At 40.8% G+C, this 20,306-nt stretch overlaps 2 protein-coding genes across 8 annotated transcripts in view; one reads left to right on the plus strand and one right to left on the minus strand.

Moving 5' to 3' along the window:
• On the minus strand, positions 1-7,201 carry LOC140338979 (uncharacterized; the record flags this gene model as incomplete). 3 transcript variants are annotated; one of them, XM_072423407.1, is given in 10 exon segments in its annotated part: positions 1-529; positions 818-970; positions 1,321-1,401; positions 1,493-1,604; positions 1,714-1,793; positions 1,889-2,012; positions 2,099-2,287; positions 2,646-2,771; positions 4,314-4,829; positions 7,089-7,201. In XM_072423407.1, coding segments are annotated over 9 exon segments (1,901 nt in total), but the record flags the coding sequence as incomplete, so codon positions are not given.
• The window catches only part of LOC140338996 (gastrula zinc finger protein XlCGF66.1-like), a 231,153-nt gene that overhangs the window by 96,600 nt on the left and 114,247 nt on the right, over positions 1-20,306 (plus strand). The window lies entirely within an intron of this gene.

Consider the following 20,306-nt stretch of genomic DNA (forward strand, 5'->3'; position numbering starts at 1 on the left):
ACCTTCTGCGTGAATCGTTTCCCACAAATAGTGCATGGAAAAGGCTTCTCCCCAGTGTGTGTTCTGAGATGCCTGACCAGATCAGGTTTATTCACAAAGCTTTTCCCACATTTGGAACATGAATAAGGTCTCTCTCCAGTGTGAATCCTCCGATGCGCAATGAATCTGGAATTGTGCAGGAACATTTTCCCGCACTCTAGACAAGTATACAGCATCTCCCTTTTGTGAGTCTTCTCATGTCGACGAAGGACAGTTGCGTCTGAGAAGCTTTTTCCACATAGGGAACACGTGAGAGGATCTTTGCCTTTCTCCGGACATTGGTCCAAGTTCACCTGCCTGCTGTCGGTTCGGAGAGGGATGGGATAGGAGTGATCAGAAAAACTTCCCCCATGTGTGGGGGGATCAGGTAATACAGGATTGCGATTTGAGGCAACAGGATTTTCATCTGAAGAGACGTCTGTAATGCTATCATCTGTTTCATCGTGAGTCAGGCCAACATGGCACATCTCCATGGTGTTGTATGTCCCATCTATGGAAAAAAATGTCGAAAAAGTATTAAGAAAGGATCTCAATTTGGATCTCAAAGTGTAGCTACATTTTTGAAAATACAAAGCCTTTTAAAGCTGACCACCAACCCAATTGGCTAGATACCTATTGACCCCCCCTACCTAAAGATGGAACATCTGCACTAACCACCAACCTAAAGGGTGTCTACATTTACCACTACATCATCAACACTGCACAATATATATCCCAGACAGTCATTCGTGATTGCTTGAGCTTTCATAAGATTTGGATCTGGGTGTTTGTTACCCACCTGTATTGATTTCCATTTGAACATCCTCCTCTTTAATCTTTACGTTTATTTCTTCTTCATTTTCTTCAGCTTTGATTTCTTCTTCATTTTCTTCAACTTTGATTTCTTCTTCATTTTCTTCAACTTTGATGTCTCTGCAAGCGCCTACGTGGTCTGTAAATAAAGATGAGAGTGAAGCGCCCTGTACTGAGATGTATGAGAGACCCCCGGAGAGTGTGTGTGGGGGGAGACTGGTCACGTCTCTGGGCTGGTGACACACAGTGACATGATGTGAGGAGGGGAGCCGGAGTGTAATAGAGACTGACGGGTCGTCTCCACCACTGGACACACACTATCCCCCCCATTAGATTAGATTTAATAGAGGCTGATGGCTCGTCTCCACCACTGGACACACCACTATCCCCCCCATTAGATTTTATCTAATAGAGACTGATGGCTCCCGACTCCCCCACTGGACACACACTATCCCCCCCATTAGAGATTGTTGATGTGACATGACGCACCTGTGCTGATCTCTGCCGGAATTTCCTCCTCTTTAACCCTCACAAGTTTTTCTTCCTCCTTTTTTATGTCTCTTGGAGTAACTAACAGAGCAGAGGGAGAAGAAGAGATTGTTGTAGTGACTGAAGAAGGAGAATCTGGGACTCTCATCTGGATTTAGCGTTCATGACTTACCTGTGCTGACCCCTGTAGAAATTTCCTCTTCTCTGCATGGCTCTCCGCAGGTCACTTTGGAGTCGCCTGGTTCCTCTTTCACTTCCACTTTTATAATAACCATATTTTCACCCTGGATAAAGTAAATGATTACAGACGTCACACCATATTATCTACCAAAGCAGAACAGCATGTTTCATGGTTTGCTGTATTGTTTTATAAATACACATAATCCCATCTACCTGACGACTCGAAACCTTTTGATGCTCCATTGTGGAAAGCAGAGGACGGGGACAACTCTCTGAGTTATTTCTGGATCCATCTGTAGGAAATACACACACTGACTGAATACATTGTTGTGTATATCTAGGTAGATCCTCGATAGTCTTCTCTCCTTTACAATAAAGTCTCCCCTACCTGGAGATGTAAATGGCGGCTGGTTCTCCATCATGACGTCTTTGTTGATATCCTTGTGTTCTTCGACATTTTTGTCTTCTTCCATTGAGAAAGAGACAGTGACATCCTGACACCATATAGGAACCTGACACACACAATGATACCGTCACCATCCAGACACATCCCCCGTCTGTTATTGGTCAATGTCCCAGAATTCTCAAAACCTCTCACCTCTCCCGTCAGCAGCTGGCTGATTTTCTTGGTGACTTCTAGAATCTTGCTGTACCTTGCCTCCGGTGTCAGAGAAGTAGGTGATGGCTCTGCAGTGGGTCCCTGGCTTCTGTTCCATACTCCTGACACATGGACAGAACTGCTGGGTATCACGTAATTTCTGGGTGTTTTCTTCACCACTGTACATTCCTGTGTATCCAGAAACCAAGATGAGAAGATCCCTCAAAACAAAGAATTTAATAATCAACATTCTAATAATGCTTTTCCAGCCTCTTCCTTCATACGCATGTCCTAAAAACTTTTAATATTACGGTGATGTCATCGCACTAAAAGCACCTAAAGAATAGGTCCAATTATAATCTATGAAATTCTTCACATCAGTGCATTACATTTCCGAAAAATCTAACTTGCTATAACTTTGCATTTTCTAATGTGTGATGAGGGCCCTAATATCTAAGGATAGAACACCTAGATCAGTTGTTGTTAGGTGTGTGTCTTAATTATAAAAATAGCTTGTATCGTGTCACCCTCCTAGAATCCTCCTCACCTCTCCGGTCAGCAGGTAGATGATCTCCAGGGTGAGCTGAAGTATCCTTTCTGACAGCTTCTTCCTTATTTTGTCTATCTTGTTCGGATCAGTAACAATGTTTGAAAGTGTGTTACTCTGAGGAGACTTTAGGAAAAAAAAAGAATGAAAAAAAATGCTCTAAAGTTTCATAAGGAAGTTTTTAATATAAACTTGTAATCGAACAAAGGTTGGCAAACAAACCTCTAAACTGAACACTAGTCAATGCTGGGTGCTGATCGAGACCTGTGACTAATCAAAATATTGGTGATTTTAGCCTTAAAACTAGAAAGTCTACAGTATGCCCACCAAGACATCTGGGAATGGTGGCCCTGAGGAATGGCAATAGTGCAAGATGAGGCCTCGGTGATCTATTAGGAGGAATCCTTCATCCCAATATAAAGAATATAAAATGGCTGTGTCTGCATTGGGTGCGTTCAGGATCTCCCTGCAGCAACACTTCTATAAGTTCTAGGTTGTGATCAGTACATGGTGATGCCTACTAATTAGAAGGTAAAATAGCTAAGGTTATCAATGACAATTATGTGATAGCCTTCAAGACATGGCCAAGCAACTACGGCCAACCCAATGAATTTTCTCTTGATGTCTAAGCTCTATGACTACAGCAGATTTTTGGTAGGTGTGTGGATTGTGCATCAGCACAAAGATTACCACTGTTTGTGTCCCACAAAAAAAGCGCTCACAGATGCTTTTAAAGGTTGGTCTGCCTGTTGTTTGATGGGTAGAACCAAATAACCCCTCTTGGAGGGATACTCCAAAAATGAGATCCTGTGGGGATGGTTGCAGGCCGAAGAACTCACTAGCAGAATCTTCAAGAGACAAAAAACTATGAAGGTGGTTTGACTCTCCAACAATTACTAAAATTCTTTAGTTCTCTTACAGCATTATGGATGATGTTCCTGGTTTTCTAAAACTTTTTTTTATAAAAACAAGCTCCATGTTTTGGTTCTTTTATCCCTTAATGTTTCAATGATATATTAGAAGGAGTAAGAGGAGGCTGAAGGAAGACTATGACAAAATGGCTAATTTACATAGTCTTTAGTAGCAAGATGAAAACCATAACCTTTCTATGCAAAGTGACTAAAGTCCGGGGCAATAGCCGTTGGCCATTGTTCTCTGCAGACAAAGCTAGTTTACCCCCATTTGGAAGTAGTATTCTTGGTTGGAAAAGATAAAATAGAGAAAATAACTTCAGGTCTTGGATAGAGATGGTCAATGAGATGCCAAAGATTCCACTTATCCGAATCAACTGCAGATTACACCAATTTAAGATCAAGCCGCTGCAACTTGAAGTCAATGCAATCTACATACGATTTGCATAAAAGACCATTTCTGGTCTTGAACCATGACAAGATTTTCAGTGGAATGTTTGCAATGTGCACGGGTTTATTTTACTATATACGACCTTCAATATTGTTCAAATGTTTAAACCCCCATATTCTTCACACTTGACCACACTCATTACCACCACCTCCTCCTGTCCCCTTCCTGCCATAAGACTAGGGGCACCTTTTATGGTATTTCATGTGGTGTAACAGTTGTACTTATGGTACTACTCGCTGCACTTTCTTTAGAGAAGATCTTTTCTCATTTATGTATTTCTAGGAATGGTTCAATATTGGTGCCTACCTTTACGGTATTCGAGATGACATTTTGATTGGTTTGCGTGCTTGCTTCTCTAGTTTTGCTGTAGGAGTCCGTTCTAGTTGAAACATCTTTGGATGAAGGAAAAGTGTTGGAGGTAGCGCACGAAATGACGCCGGTTGACGGCATGCAGACTGTACTATAATTATTCCCTGAAGACGTCGGTATGCTTTTTTTGGCAAAGGGGAGACTTGCAGCATCCTTGATGTCAAAGATGGTGGGCACAGCGTCCACTCTTAACAACTTCTTTGAAGCATGCTCCACGTAAGATTGTGGCGTAAAATGATCCGAACATAACCTGAAAGAGCCATTTTTCTTAGAATGCAACACTCTCTGGGCAAAATCGTCAAGGTTCCCAAAGTCTTGTCCTATATGCATCAACCAAGTTTTGATTCGGTCCACGTTGGGAGGGAAGACATGCAAAATGACTCCTCTCATGGCTGTGTTTTTGTTCTGCTTGCTGCTGCAACCGGCAACGATGCACCTCGGCATGGTTGACACCTGGAAGACAGGAAAATTAGCTGGATCAAATGCATACCTCAGTAGTACTTTTCCAGGAAAATTACACATTGTTACATTGTTTTTACCCCAAATAAACCCTAAATATCTTGTAGGTCTAAGGAAACCCCTGCCAAAGACAATTCAGTGGGGAAACGCTCCTACATCAGAAGTCAGTAGGATGATTCCCCCTCTTTATAATGGGTTTGAATGCCACCCTTACAGCTGGGTTGGCAGCTCAAATGGCAGGTCAATCAACCATATTTAAAAAAAAAAAAAAAAAACAACTCTTGCCACCTCTGAAAGAACCCTGTTTGGATGATCCAAATCAATGGTGGGAACCAGCAAGCTAGAGTCAGATTTGGCACACCTGAGGCACAAAACAAGTTACACAGTATCAATTTCACAAAGATCTGGCACAACGTTATTTCAAACTATCTAGAATCGTATCTAGCTGTAGATAATGAGGTTGGTATGGCATGGTGGAGATTTCCTACCTGCAGCTAAAGTACCCATACCAACAGGTGGCTTCCCTAGAACCTCCATGCCTGCTGGTGATGGTTTTGGTAGATACGTCTTCTTTTTGGACTTCACCCTACATACACTGGGTTTGTCTCCATGTTTATTCTAGTAGCAACAGTGCGGGAATATTATGACATCATGAAGAAGGCTCTCCCAATTTTTGTATTGTATTAACAGTAGAGAAAATATAGGACCTACCGACAAAACTGAACATTCTAAATTTGGGCTTCACATTCAATGGTAAGTCAATGGTTGTTGTATCTTATGTGTACATTTTAAGGCACCTGGTACTGAAGTGGGCAGACCAATGGGACCATCAACACACAAATGGATAACAACGGCATACAATAGAGATCAATGTTCAATCAGGTGTAGGCTAAAGTTATACGTTTTTCCCTTGTCACATGCAAGTTTAGTTGTGGCCACTGGTTATAGGATGGTAGCAACCATGGACACTTGGTATAGGGTACATAGTTCTAACGGACTTGGGATTGGTATTGTTAATGTAGTTTTCTTTTTTTTTTTCATTTTTATTGTGAAAAAACATCAAGGTTCATACAAAAAAAAAAAAAAGAATACAGTATGGGTCAAAGTTATACAACCAAAAATACATGTAAAGTGCAATAATAAAACCATAAACAGGATCGTATATAACCAAATGGAACCTGAGTATTTTCATTTTCTGTTTTAGTAAAGCAAAGGAAGGGTATTTTGAAAGGAGGGAGGACAAATCCGATCAGTTACATAAATCTACTCACATTCAATACATTAACCACCAAAAGTATACCATTGAGTTAGCAAAGATATTTAGTGAAGCAGGTTGAGGGGGTTTCAGCAGCCCATTGTAATCCACTGATGTAGAGAAATGTATCTAGTGGTACCAAGCCCGGGAATATTTGTCCGCTCTCTTGGAATCAGTGGATATCATATCTTCCATATCATAGATATCACTTACCCTTCTCAATCAGTGACTTACAGTCGGGGAGAGGTGCTCTTTCAGCAAGCAGGTATACACGCTTTAGCAGCGTTCAATAGATGTCCCAAATAGGAATTCTTGTACACCTTGCGCTAGAAGTCAGACACATGAAGAAGCGCCAGGGTTGGCTTTGATATCAACATCCGTAAGTTTAAGGATAATTTCAGCCACTGGGTTCCAATAAAAAATAGGCAGCAGCAGCGTGCCCTGAGCTATACCACATCTCCAGCAAATGCCGCCAGTATGTGGAAAGAGCTTGGCAAGCCGATCAGGTGTCCTGTACCGGCGGGTGGCCAGCTTGTAGTTCGTCTCCTGATATCTATTACATATAGATGCCTTATGACCCATGTCTTTTTGACTGTAGGGTTCTTTAAAAATTACAAAGCTTAGTTTGGGTATAGTGGGAACTTGTTATAATGGGCATAGCTGGTGTACAGATCTGGAAGCTCAACCCAGAGATGGTGGAAAGCTCTCCTAATGGGCAGAGCAGATGTATAGACCCATTACGGGGATTGCGGGAGTTTGTGATAATGAACTCAGCATGGGTATGGTGGGAGCTCCCTTATAATTAGATCTCCCCATAAAACCTGTTGGGGGTTCCGCCAACATCCACCAGTCACTGAACTACCAGGGTCTACAAATCACATTGCAAAAAAACCTTCAGGACTTAAAGAAGGATTAAGTTACTACCATGCAGAAAACACAACCACCCACCATATAATAAGACGCACATCCCTTCTCCCACTTTTGTGGCGATTACATACCCCTAAGAGTCCCCCCCGTATATGAACTTATGGCGAGTGCTCCACCAGTGACTCCTCACTCTCCTCTCTCTGCTGCTTGTTGTCTCTGAATGGTCTAAGACAAAATGGCCACAGAGGAGGGGGAAGGGGCGGGCCTGTGACCTCAGCAAACACACCTCAGCAGGAGGCAAAGAAGCGTGGAGTAACCCTTTCACTGTTAGACCTTGTGCATTGCACATTCACAGCCTGTCTCTTTTACCTGCCTGGTTGCATTTTGAAAGTTTAGTTCTGCTCTTAGTAGGTTTGGCCAAAGTGAAGACCCTTCAAGGATGGCTTTCTGGATCTCGTACGTGCCACAATAATTGCAGATTTTCAAATATTTTTGTCTTTTCAGATCCTTTTTCTAATGTTTTGCTACACCTATTCACACCTATATACCTCTGGATTGCTTGGACCAAAGGAAATACCAAGGAGAATGTGTCCGGGAAAAGGCCCAATTCATAAACTTGCCAATCAGCTGATGGAATTGTCATTTTCATGAATGAATCTCAAGTGTTCACCAGCAGTCATAATACTTCTTATGGGCAACCCAAGACCACCAAAACTGGTGAACACCAGAGAATTCACTAAAGATCAGACGTGAATATTTCAAACACCAAGATAATTGCAGATTTAAGTGTTACTTCAAGCCTCTTGAATCACTTGAATGAGCACTTTGGTGGCCATTACATATAGTAGATGCCTTAGGGAATCAATTGAAGGGTCCATCCACCTCAACCTGTAGAGTAACGTACCCAAAGCTGCGTACACACTTGCAATAATTATCGATGGAAACGAACGACTGACGCCAGATCGTCCGATAATCGTTAACAAAAAAATGCACAACAACGCCAACAAACGAGGATTGTCGCTGGAAATGAACACCCATCCCAGCAGATCTGGGTGGCGATCATTCACTATCTATTGTGTGTACGATCTTTCAGTGATCGTGGATGGTTCTGCAGTACACTTTCTCCTTTACAGATCACTTTCCACATCGTTCAAACGATCGTATCTAGCGTGTGTACATTATTGGTGGATTGTATTTGAACGATCGTATTGTTACACCATGTACAGAATTGTGCACAATACGATCATTCAAAATAATCGTGCATAATCGTTAGTCGTTTGTTTTCTTATGATAATTATTGCAAGTGTCTACCTAGCTTAACAGTTTCTCCTCGGTGGGTAAAACAAAGGATCAACATAGGGAAATCTCATTGGAGATGTATAAGGAGTCATGGGTTGACTCCACCAATCTCTAAATGCCTTTTTTTTTTAGACAATTTGGATTTATTCATGACCATCAACAGAGGTGATCATCAAACCTTAATGTCCATACCGTTGTTGGATGTAGTTGTACAGATCTTAAATAAACATCTTTCTAGATCAGTGTTTCACAACCGGGTTCCTTCAGAGGTTGCTTGGGGTTCCCTGAGCAATGAGAAATATTTGCTTCAAAGGTCAGTGACCACTGACCACCAGTGATCTTTTTGGCTATCTGGAAGGGTAACTTTCTTTCCAATGCCAGCAATTTTAGAGGCATTCTTCCTACTGACCAATGAGTAATTATAAGGTTTCCCCAATAATAACATATCAGTTGTATGCAATAAAAAATTACAAGGATTTCAACAAATTTTTATTGCAGGTTCCTGTCTGTTTCTGTTCCAAAAATAAAGACTTCATTCATAGGATGAAATAAGCTTTCAAAATACATTAAAAAAAAAAATAAACTTAGGTCCATTCTTAACCCAAAACCCCGTATGATGGACCACTTTGGTGGTTTTACAACCATTAATTGATCATCTTTCTTTATTTCTCCAGGAACGTGCCTGATACAGACCAAATTAAAACATATTCTGTAGTATACAGTAAATTTAATTTATGTCCCACTATACTTTCACATCTTGCAATGATGATGATGAAGATGTTTCTTTCACAAAGAATTATACAATGCACGTCTATTTGTCTTCTCAATGATTATTCTGCCCTTGTCTATTTTCCTCAATTGACACACTTCAAAGTTTCTGAAGCACATGTTGTTTCTGATGGTAGATTGTAAGCTCTTCGGGGCAGGGTCCTCTGCTCCTATTTAATGTACAGCACTGCGTAATATGTTGGCGCTATATAACTCCCGTATAATAAAATTAAAATGGTAACGAGATGCACCTTCTGTGTAAAACGTTTCACAGTCAGAACATGAAAAAGGCTTTTCCCTGGTGTGTGATGCCTGACGAGATCAGGTTTAATTGCAAAGGCCTTCCCACATTTGGCACATGAAGATGGTTTCCCTCCATGGTGAATCCATCCATGGTATAAATCTTGATTTGTGCATGAAATCTTTCCCACACTCTTGACAGTAACAAGGCATCTCTCCTTGGTGCGTCTTCTCAGAGAAGATTTCTCCACATAGGGTGTACGTATGAGGATGTCCGCCATTTTGGAGCACAGAACCACATCCCCCTCTTGCATCACCCTAGGGATGGGATAGGAGTGAACAGAAAAGCATGTCTCAGGTGTAGGAGGATCAGGGGATTGATGTGTACTGGGGTGTACTGCATTGGGATTTTGGGCAATAGGACTTTCATCTGAAGAATCATCCGTGATATCATCATATGATTCGGCATTACCTTGGCTAATAGAATTTGTCTCCATGTTGTTAAATATTCCACCTACAGAAAAAACAAGAAGAAGTATTATCACTTTTTAGGATTTTAGTAGCGTGGGATCCTCATCACGTTTTGTCATACCAGTCTAGAACTCAGAACAATCCCGGAGAATTCCCAAACACGCACTGGGCACATACTCCCCCCATTACTGTCTACTGACAGAGGAGGGGAGAGAACAAGAGATTGTCGTAGTGCCTGAACAAGGAAAACCTGGGAACCTGGATTTACTATTTATTACTCACCTGTGCAGATATAAAAAGGAACTCCTCCTTGACTTTGATGTCTCTTCCAGTGGTTATGGTGCCTCCGGGCTCTGTGAATAAAGAGTGAAAGCTGTAGTGGTCATTTCATGACAAAACTCAAGATGTTTTTTACTCATCCTCCAAAGCTCCATAACATATTCTCCATTTTCAGTCATCTCATCCTCCAAACCTTGGCCAATTTTCATTTCTCCCCATTACTTCTCCTAACTTTAATTTCCTGCCATATGCCCGCTTTAAAAACACTGTCACACATCTGTGGTTGAACTTGATGGACTTATGTATTTTTTCAACATAACCTACTATGTAACTATGTCGTTTTTGGTTTACTTCCTCTTTAACTGCATGTTTTTGGATGTGGGGGGAAACTGGAGTACCCAGAGGTAACCCACACAAACACGAGGAGAACCTGCAAATTCCATGCAGATAGTGTCAGTGTTAGTGCCAGAGCGCTAACCTCTGAGCCACCATAGATCAGTTTGATGCTCCTTCAGTGTCCACACGGCAGGCTTTGGATGGGTTGGTGACACCACTGTATTTAACACAAACTCAATGACCTGACTGTGTTGTACGGCAGGTTTTTATAAACTGTAAAAGTGGCCAGACTGGCTGGACCAGGCATGGAAATGTTCTTCTGGAATTCAGATGCAGAAATGTTTCTTTTACAGCACTTCTGTTCCCTTTTAAAGGTTCTCAGACAAGTGCATTTTTTGATGAGCCATTAGATTTGATTTTGTGTAAAAGACCTTTCAAAATATCCCTGGCCAAATTGTTTTTTTCAGGCAAAATTACTTCCACATTTATTGTATAAATACAAGTCCTTCCCAGTGTGCATCCTGTAATGCTTGGCCAGTTCTGATTTCTGCAGGAAACATTTCCCACACTCTGAGCCGTTTACTAGAATGGACTTGGACACAATGAACAGGAATATGGCTTTTCTTGTTTGTGATGGGCAGGTCCTGTTCTGTGAATCAGGAATACTAATGGGGGCTAAGTCTGCAAACCACAAGTGTCTGACAAGTGGTGAACGTTTGGAGGAGATGACAAGAAAGGCGAGTTCTGAATGACTACTCAAAATGATAGCTCTAAAGGAAACATCTGGTCTAGGAATGGAGGATAAGTGAAAGAGATTTCTAAGACTGGAGAATTTCAGAATAAGAGGAATGACTTGGAGAAGAAGAGGAACATGCTAAGGTGAATTCTCCGGAGGCTGATGGCTCATAAAACCCTCACTGGGCACATACTGCCCCCCCCCCCTCATTACTGGGATTCCTCCCTCCCTGTACAGTTCATCATCAGTTCCATAATGCTCTTCTTTATCAATGTCTTTAATTTTAATTACAACAGTGGCTCAGAGGTTAGCGCTCTGGCCTTTGTAGCACTAGGTCGCAGGTTCGAATCTCAACCAGGGCACATTCTGCATGGAGTTTGCAGGTTCTCCCCATGTTTGCATGGGTTTCTTTCAGGTACTCTGATTTCCTCCCACATTCCAAAAACATGCAGCTAGGTTAATTGGCTGTTTAAATTCTGCCCATGTTGGTGGGTTGGCTGTACATACCTCGCTTCAAACTTTCTCATTTAGTCTTGGCAAATCCAACGTGTGAACACAGAATAGGAGAAGCCACAAACTTGTGTTGCTCAGTACAACCTTATCATAAGAGAGGTGTACACAAGGGTAGAATTATCCACAGAAAAGCCTTGATGCAGATCTATATCATAGGGAATACCCAATCACGTTGGTGCGAAATGCGTCAACCTTCACTTTTTATATATAATGCACGAGTGCTCACTATTGGCTCACTGCTGTCCTCCGATGTATGTGATTGGCTGCTTCCACTGTGGCCAGAGGACACCTGACTCCTCACGAATACTTCCTATAAAGTTAGTGAACCCCTCATGGATGGGCTTATGAACCACTGTTGCGCAGTACGGAGACCTCTCAAAATTGCCCATTTACATCAAACCAAACTAAACTGAAAAAGCCACCCAGGGACCCCATAACAAGGGTGACAGTCCTCCATAATTGGTTGCTTGTGCAAATTAGAACCCTTATATATATATAGATATATACACACACATATATATATATATATATATATATATATATATATATATATAAATAATAATAATAAATCTATATTACATGCCAATCTGTTCAGTGCATTAGTACATCTGCACTGCTGTACTGTATCTGGAAATACAGAACGGTCCAGCAAGGCAGTCTGGGAATTGTAGTTTTCTGTGAAGCAGAATTTGACCAAAACAAAATGGCCGCTGTTCAGCTGAACTATGCTTTCCTAGTACATGAGAGATTTTCTTCCCAAGTGAAACATAAATACCAGCCATAAAAGTAATACAATGTTAATTAGGATATTTTATTAATTATATTACAATTACTGTACATAAAAAATGCATACAAATCCAAAAAATTCAAGTTTGACCTAGATGAACTACAACAAAATGGCCTACCCCTAACTACGAGTCCACGTAAAGACCAAATCTATTCAGCAGCTGCTCAGCGTCCCAACATGAATAATGAATTATGGCCAGCAGGTGGAGCAGGTTGGCACTGATCTCCACAGAGTATTTTGGTCTCTCGATGATTTGAGCTCTCCGGAAGTAATTCTCGATGGAGTTTGAACCCGGAAGTGATTGCTTAGAGGCTAATTCCGGTTTGAATGTTTTAAGGTGCTGTCAGCAGGTGAGTGCAGGTGTGATACTGGAGTGAGGGCTTTGAAGGAGCAGATATGACAATATTGATACCAAAAATGATAACATGGTCAAGAAACATTTTCTTGCCAGATTCAAGTCATCTGTTTCTGCCGTTACCTTTCTTCCACTGACCCTTGAAAGAGAATAGTGTTAATAGAGATAATGTAGCAAGTATTAGTAGGAGATTGATTTACTAAAGATAATTTTTGGTGTTACTTCTACATAGAAAATATATATTGAGGATGTTATGATGTAGTTATCAAATTCGGCCACAAGATGGCGCCAAAATGTCGTTACCTGCTGGTGTTTCCTGCTAATGTGATTTATAGATAGAATATATATATATTTAGGATCTGATTTCTTTGTATTGGACTCAATACAAAGCGATTTGAATTTCCCGCCTTCCGCCCGCACCGACGCATGCAGCGACGTCACCGGGAAACCCCGGACATTGTCACTGCACTCGCCGGGAGAAGAAAGAAGAGGACGGACATGTCGGGAGGAGGTACGGGGAGAAGGTGAGGATTTCTTTTTAGAGATCGACGCTGGAACAGAACGGATCATCGCAGCGGGGACCAGGTAAGTTAATGCATTTAACCACCCGACAAAAGTTCGGGTTTAATGATTTTTGCAATTTTTTTTACCCCGAACCAAGGTCGGGTTTAACGGTCAGGTGGTTAATTAAGTGGGGTGATGTTTGTGTTAACTGTTTGCTGAAAATTAACTGGTAATTTACTGAAATTTAGTCTGATTACAGGGGTAATATTTTTTTTACTGATACATAGAAATAAATCTTTGTTTCGGAGAGGTAAAAAAAAGCTTTTTTTTTGTATATGTTTTAAGCATATGGGGGTACCAAGCAGCATCAGCAATAAAAACCATATATATCAGAGATGTAACATATCATTATCATGTAATGTATCAAAGAGATATCACTATCATATCAAAAACATAACATATCAATAAAGTGTTTGTAGGGAGGATACAATAATCGTATATATTGTAACAAGCGGAATTATTGATATATATGAGGTCCAACATACTACAACAGATGAGTGTAAGTATACTTGAATTTAAATAACATGGGAGGATAGCTAGTCATGCAGGGAGTTACAGGGTGGAAATCATAGATCAACATTGTTTCCTATGGAGAATATATATCTAGTTCAGTCCTAATCAAGAGGACCTGTGTACAGTATTACAGGGTAAATGATTTTTAACAAACATAAAAATTGACAATACATATATGTGCATCATGGACAATAAAAAGTAATGATCTGTTTCTTTAATCATAGGTGCATTATTGGTGAATAATACAGAACAGGCAGAGATCGGCGCAGCCGGGGACCGGCGGGGACACAGGTAAGTAAAAAAAATATGCTCCTGTACCTCTGCATTCGGACCATAAGACGCACCCTGATTTTTCCCCCACTTTAGGAGGAAAAAAGGAGGTGCGTCTTATGGTCCGAAAAATACGGTAACTGGTGGGTGATAGATATGCAATGAATTTATTGCTGTAAAGTACAATAGGAAAGGGTTTGGAAAGTTAGTTAGGCATGTTTGCTGGCTGAAAGAAGTTTTGAATGTATGGAAGGGTCATTTAAAATGGTAAAAAGGGTTTGAAGGAAAGAACATCGTTCAACCCAGGTGGTGTTATGGCATTTAACGAAAAAATCCATTTACCTTCCAGGCGTAGTGTGATATTGTCTATATTCCTGTCTGTAGGGTTGGGTGGTACCCAACGATATGCAGTCAGTGTTGAAGTTGTGGCAAATTCCTACATGACAACTGATTGGAGTCATCATATTTCCGTTTTTTATTGTGTAGATATGTTCGTAGATCCTTTTTCTGAAGGCTCTCTTGGTCTTCCCTATATAGAAACAACCACAGACACATGAGATAGATAATGCCCGTAGATGAACAGTCTGTATGCTGTTTTAGCCTATATCTGGTGGTGTTTGGCAAGTTGATGATTCTTTGTTCTTTGATCCAAGGGCATTGGTGACATTTACCGCATTTAAACAGCCCAGGTGGGGCTTGGCTTGGGATCTGTATTCATGTGGAAGTGGCTGGAGACCAAGAAGCCTTTCAGGGATACCGACTTCCTGTACGTTAGGTTAAGTCGCTCGAAATTTCACTGTGCGGCAGTCACCTAATAAGATATGCCAATGTTTTGTTAGTACTTTACTTATAATGTTATGTTGATTGTTGTAGGTAGTGGTAATTCTCACTGTCTCATCTGAAGGTGGGGGTTTTTGAGAGTTCGCTCTATAGTAAGACCTCTTTAATAATTTTTTTTTCTGTATCCTCTTAGAATCAGTCTGTCTCTCAGTGCTTTGGCTGCTACCTCAAAGTCCTTGTCATCTGTACTATTTATCCTGAGTCGCAGACTTTGGCTAAGTGGTATGCTTCTTTTGAGAGGTGCGGGATATGCAATGGAGGCGTGCAAGATTGTATTTCCTGCTGTCTGTTTCCTATACAGTGTTGTATTGATCGCCCCTGCTTCTCTTTTCCTTATCATCGTATCTAAGAATGGTACTTCTTGCTTATGTTAGTACATTGTGAAGGAAAGATTGTAATCATTATGTTGATTTTCTGAAAATAATTCCTTGAGTGATATCTCTGTGCCTGGCCAGATGATGAAGATATCATCAATGTACCTCTTCCAGCAATATATGAATTTCTTGTATATGAAAAGATTGGGGTTGGTAAAGAGGTTCGCTTCCCAATTTCCCAGATAGAGATTCGCGTATGTCGGGGCAATGCCTTGGACTTGTAGAAAATGTTGATTGTGGAAGGTAAGGATATTTCTCGTTAATATAAATTGTAAAAGGGATCCAATGAAGGTGTTGACGGCTTGGTTTGATGGGAAATTGCAATGTAATTCTTCCTGTATTATTGTTAGGCTTCTTGAGTGCGGAATGCTGCAGTAGAGTGCCTCCAGGTTAATGGTGAAGAGGAGGGCCTCGTATGGTGGCGTAATTCTCAATGCAAATCTAAGGAGTTCCAAAGTATCTCTAAGGAATGATGTTAGATTCGTTACTAAGGGTCTCAGGTAGGCCTCTACTAGTTCACTTGCGTGTGAGGCTTTTGATCCGATTCCTGAAATTATGGGGCGTCCTGATGGAGTGTGAAGGTTGTGGTGGCTTTTGGAATATGGGAATATTAGAGGTAATTTTTCATGTTAATGTCTATTGTTCCTGTTCCAAAAGCTTGGTTAATGATGTTCTCAAATTCATTGTAGTATGTATCGATGATATTCCCTGAGATGGTTGTATACCAATCTTCATTGTGAAGGAACATATGACACATGTTGAGATAATGGAAAGTGTCCATGAGTACAATGATTCCTCTTTTGGCAGATGGTTTGATTGTGATAAGCTTGTTCTTCTTAAGATTCTGTAATGGTTTTTTTTGTAATGCTGGATTAAGGTTATCATCTGGTGTTTGGACCCCTGTTTGTAGGTTTCTGATTTCTTAGGTGATTAGTGAATGTTTGAATGGGTGGAAAATTCGAAATAATTGGGAAAAATGTGGATTTAGGCCTTCTGGTTGGAATCCCCGTGTTCTCTGGGAAACTTGGGTTGGTTTTGGTTGTTGATTGTTCGAGATTTTGTAGACTTCTTAGGTTATTGAGTTTACTAAATTGTTTTCCGCCATTAGTTCATGTAATGTCTTCAAGTTCTTGAAATCCTGGATATCAAAGTAACTGTAATGAGGCGGTATAGAAGGTCTTCTAGCAAAGAGTTGTACATCTGCAACAAATTGGAGTTTGTCAAGATCCAAGGTTGGGTGGAAAGATAGACCCAGTTTGAGTAATTGCAATTCATCCTTTGTGAGGGTCCATGTGTAGGTTCAGGCATGATGTGAGCGGAGGAGGTGGAGATAGTGGCGGTAGCCCTGGAAAGGCCATAGATGGTTTTCTTTTGGGGTTCCCGAGGGACTGGGGTCTTCCTTTTGACATTTGGTGCCCTCTGATATTCTAGGAGTGTTTGGTTTTCTTTTCTGAAGATTCATGTTTTCAGCTGGTGGTCCAGTTTGTTGTGTTGAATATCCTTCTGTGAATGGCTTTGTGGGTGAATAGGTTTTGGTTGATGGTTTTGTAGAGGTGGGGTCAGGTTTTGGTTCCTTTGATTTGTTTGGTGGGTTTGTATCTTGTGGATTTTCTGTGGTTTCCCATTTGTAAGCTTTATGCTTTATAAAGGCCCATTATCCTTCTGGAATTTGATTTCTTTCTTAATATAGATATTAATGTTGAATGTTTCAAGATGCATTTTGAGATTTAAATATTTTTCTTTGAAAGGGACTGACTTGATGGTTTCTAGGTTTTTTGCATGCATTTCTTATAGTTAATATAGTCATAGTTTTCCCGGCTCCTTCTCCTTGATCTTTCCTGTGACACTGTTGATCACCCCCTTCTAATACAAATCATGCACTCCATTGGTATCTGTCACACTGCTCTCTCTTGGTTTGCTTCCGTCTGACCGCTCCTTTCAGCGAAGCTTACTTATAGGGATCATAGGGCAAATGATTAGAATGGCAAGACAGAATAATGGAGGGAGGTCATTGTGGGTCTGTTTTTAAAGGTCCGGGCTCCGGATGATATAGAGGATTAAAAGTACAATTTCTGTGTTTGCAGATAACACTAAACTATGTAATGGAATTCCAGGATGTTCCTGGAATTCCTGGAAGTCAGGATGTCTATAATCTACAAACAGGTCAAGATGTATTGTTTGATTTGGCAGTCAAGTGGCAAATGACATTTAATATTGAGAAATGTGAAGTTATGCACTTGGGGCTAACAACATGCGTGCTTCATACTGTCTAGGGGGAATACATATGAGCAAGAAAGGGATCTGATTGTAAGCTCTTTGGGGCAGGGTCCACTCCTCCTGAGTAACTGTCTGTATTCCTCTGTCATTTGCAACCCCTATTTAATGTACAGCGCTGCAAATTTGTTGGCACTATATAAAGATCACCTGAGAATCAAATTCAAGCTCCTGTGCTTTGCTTTCAAATCCCTCCACAGTTATTGTCCCACTTACCTTTCTGACCTGATAGAAAAATACTCCCCCTGCCGCTCTCTCCGCTTCTCCAATGACCTACTAATGACTCCTCACTCATAACCTCATCACACGCACGGATACAAGACTTCTCTAGAGCTGCCCTGACTCTCTGGAATGGTCTTCCTTGTCCTATTCGGCTTGCTCCCACCTTTTGTTCATTTAAAAGAGCGCTCAAAACACTTTTTCAGACTTGCCCACCCATCTTCTTTTGTCTCTTAAAACCCTCACTACTTCCCATCACTCCATATCCTCCCTTCTTTTGTGTGAGACTTCCCCATACAGGGGGTCCTCTCCTCCTAAGTCACTGTCTGTAATCCTCTGTCATTTGCTACCCCTATTTATGTACAGTGCTGCAGATCTGTTGACACTATATAAAGCTTACTGTTTAATAATAATAATCTGGGGGTTCTGGTAGATCATAGAATAAGTATTTAGCATGCAATGCCAAGCTGCAATATATAAAGCTAGTAAAGTACTTTCTTGTAATAAAAGAGGAATAGACTGCAGAGATGGAGATATTATCCTGCCCCTGTACAAAGCATTGGTCAGACCACATCTGGAATATGCAGTCCAGGTTTGGGTACCAGTTCACAAAAAGGACATTGTGGAATTGGAGAGAGTGCAGAGAAGGGCAACTAAACTAATAAAAGGAATGGAGGAGCTCAGCTATGAGGAGCATTTTCCTTCACTTGTTTCCTAGATGAGAGATATAATTTCATGTGTAGCATGTTCTGAGGGGGACAGTATAATGAGTTATTTTGTTACATTTACTTATTATTTACAAAGTGATAATCACTTGTGTGCTTTGTTCTCATATTGTTTATAAGATGTACAGTGATCCCCATAAACTTAAGGCTTTCTTTCCTGAATTTCTGAATTCTTCACCTTTTGTCAGTATGTTGCCTTGAGGAAGAGACCCTGTGCTGCCTCGAAACGTTGGCTTTCGACATGTTGTTACAGCACTTTTATAATAAAACAAGAATCTTGTACTTTGTGGTGGTGGTGACTTTATCTTTTGTACGTACAAGTGGTGGACATGTACCTACCGACCCAGAGTTCTGCTGTAACATGGAGCTTATGGGGAGAAAAAGTAACCAATCACTGCTCTGTATTGGCCGATCTAACCTCTATTGGATGAATCTGTACTTAGGTGATCTGAACACTGGGACACTCACATGTCATTTCTTTGTAATATCTTTTTTTCTTGTAGTTTTCAAATTGTAAAAAAAAGTTGCTAGAGTTTACAGTTTATTCAATACAGTTTATTGAAGATGAAGTTCCTATTGATCTTTCTTGGCTGCCTCACTGACAAGAGTAATATAAGTAAACTAGAGTAAAATAATCATAATTTTATGCATTCAGGTACAGAAATGCTAAGTGGTTAGTAAATTAGTTTTTCTCAGGACCTTCTTGTATCCCCAGTGGTGCACCCAGACTATCTGCCACCCGGGGCAGATTCTATTATGACACCCGCCCTCCCCCCCACACACAATATCAGAATATATATTTTATCATATATAAAGATATAGTGATGATATCATATACCAGTACATATACTTTCATCATAGTGATTTGTACACCAATCACTGAGTCATTACTATAGGCTATGAGTGCACCAATCTGTGCTGCTTCCAGTATACTCACCAAGCCCTCCAAGTACCCCACGGGACCTTACAGTGGAAGTAACTAAACACGCGCCGCCCCTTCCTGATACACAAATGTATAGCACCAAATATTTGGATGGATTGGACTCCTTCACTAACCTGCTCGTTTTCCCTTAACTTTTCTCTTTCATTGATTCTTTCACAATAAAATAAATCTTCTTCCACATTTTACCTAATAATAATAATAACCCCTCAATCTAGCCCCAGACTGACTATCCTTGACTGCACTCCTTCCATTAATTGGATTTCAGTTCCTCCAATCATGGAGGCTCAGCATCACATGTGGGAGTTCCCTAGGACAGTCTGCTGGTGTCACTAAGCTATGTACAACCCCTCCCCCCAGCCATGATCTGCCTGCACTGCATAGACAAGACAATGAAAAAAGTTTTCTTTACAAATCTAATTATCATGGTGATTGGGGGGCAAGGGAGGAACCACAGAAGGGGAAATATAAGCAGATTAAACTTCAACTTTATACTGGTTAAAGTATGTGAGGTTTGTGATACCTTTTAAGTTCTCTTCTTTAATGTCTGAATTTTTTTATCTTTTTCATCACTACAGGTTTAGGAGTCGTGATCTGACTAAATCGTTCTACCATGATATTCCCTCATCTATCAGGCAACAAGCGTCAGGACTCATCCAGGCTGTACTATGAAGGAGCTGAGGGGAGAATTCTACTATAATCATATCATAATCTGCAGGACTCTGGATGAAACCTTCTTTATGAGGGTGTGGGTCATCCAGACGTAGCCTGCAGGGGTTAGGTAAGAGGTCATATCAATGATATGAAGATCTTCAGGACTTTGGAGGAAACTTCCTTTGTAAGAGT

This window comes from Pyxicephalus adspersus, chromosome 10 (genome assembly GCF_032062135.1).
Source record: "Pyxicephalus adspersus chromosome 10, UCB_Pads_2.0, whole genome shotgun sequence".
In the NCBI taxonomy this organism is placed as follows: domain Eukaryota; kingdom Metazoa; phylum Chordata; class Amphibia; order Anura; family Pyxicephalidae; genus Pyxicephalus; species Pyxicephalus adspersus.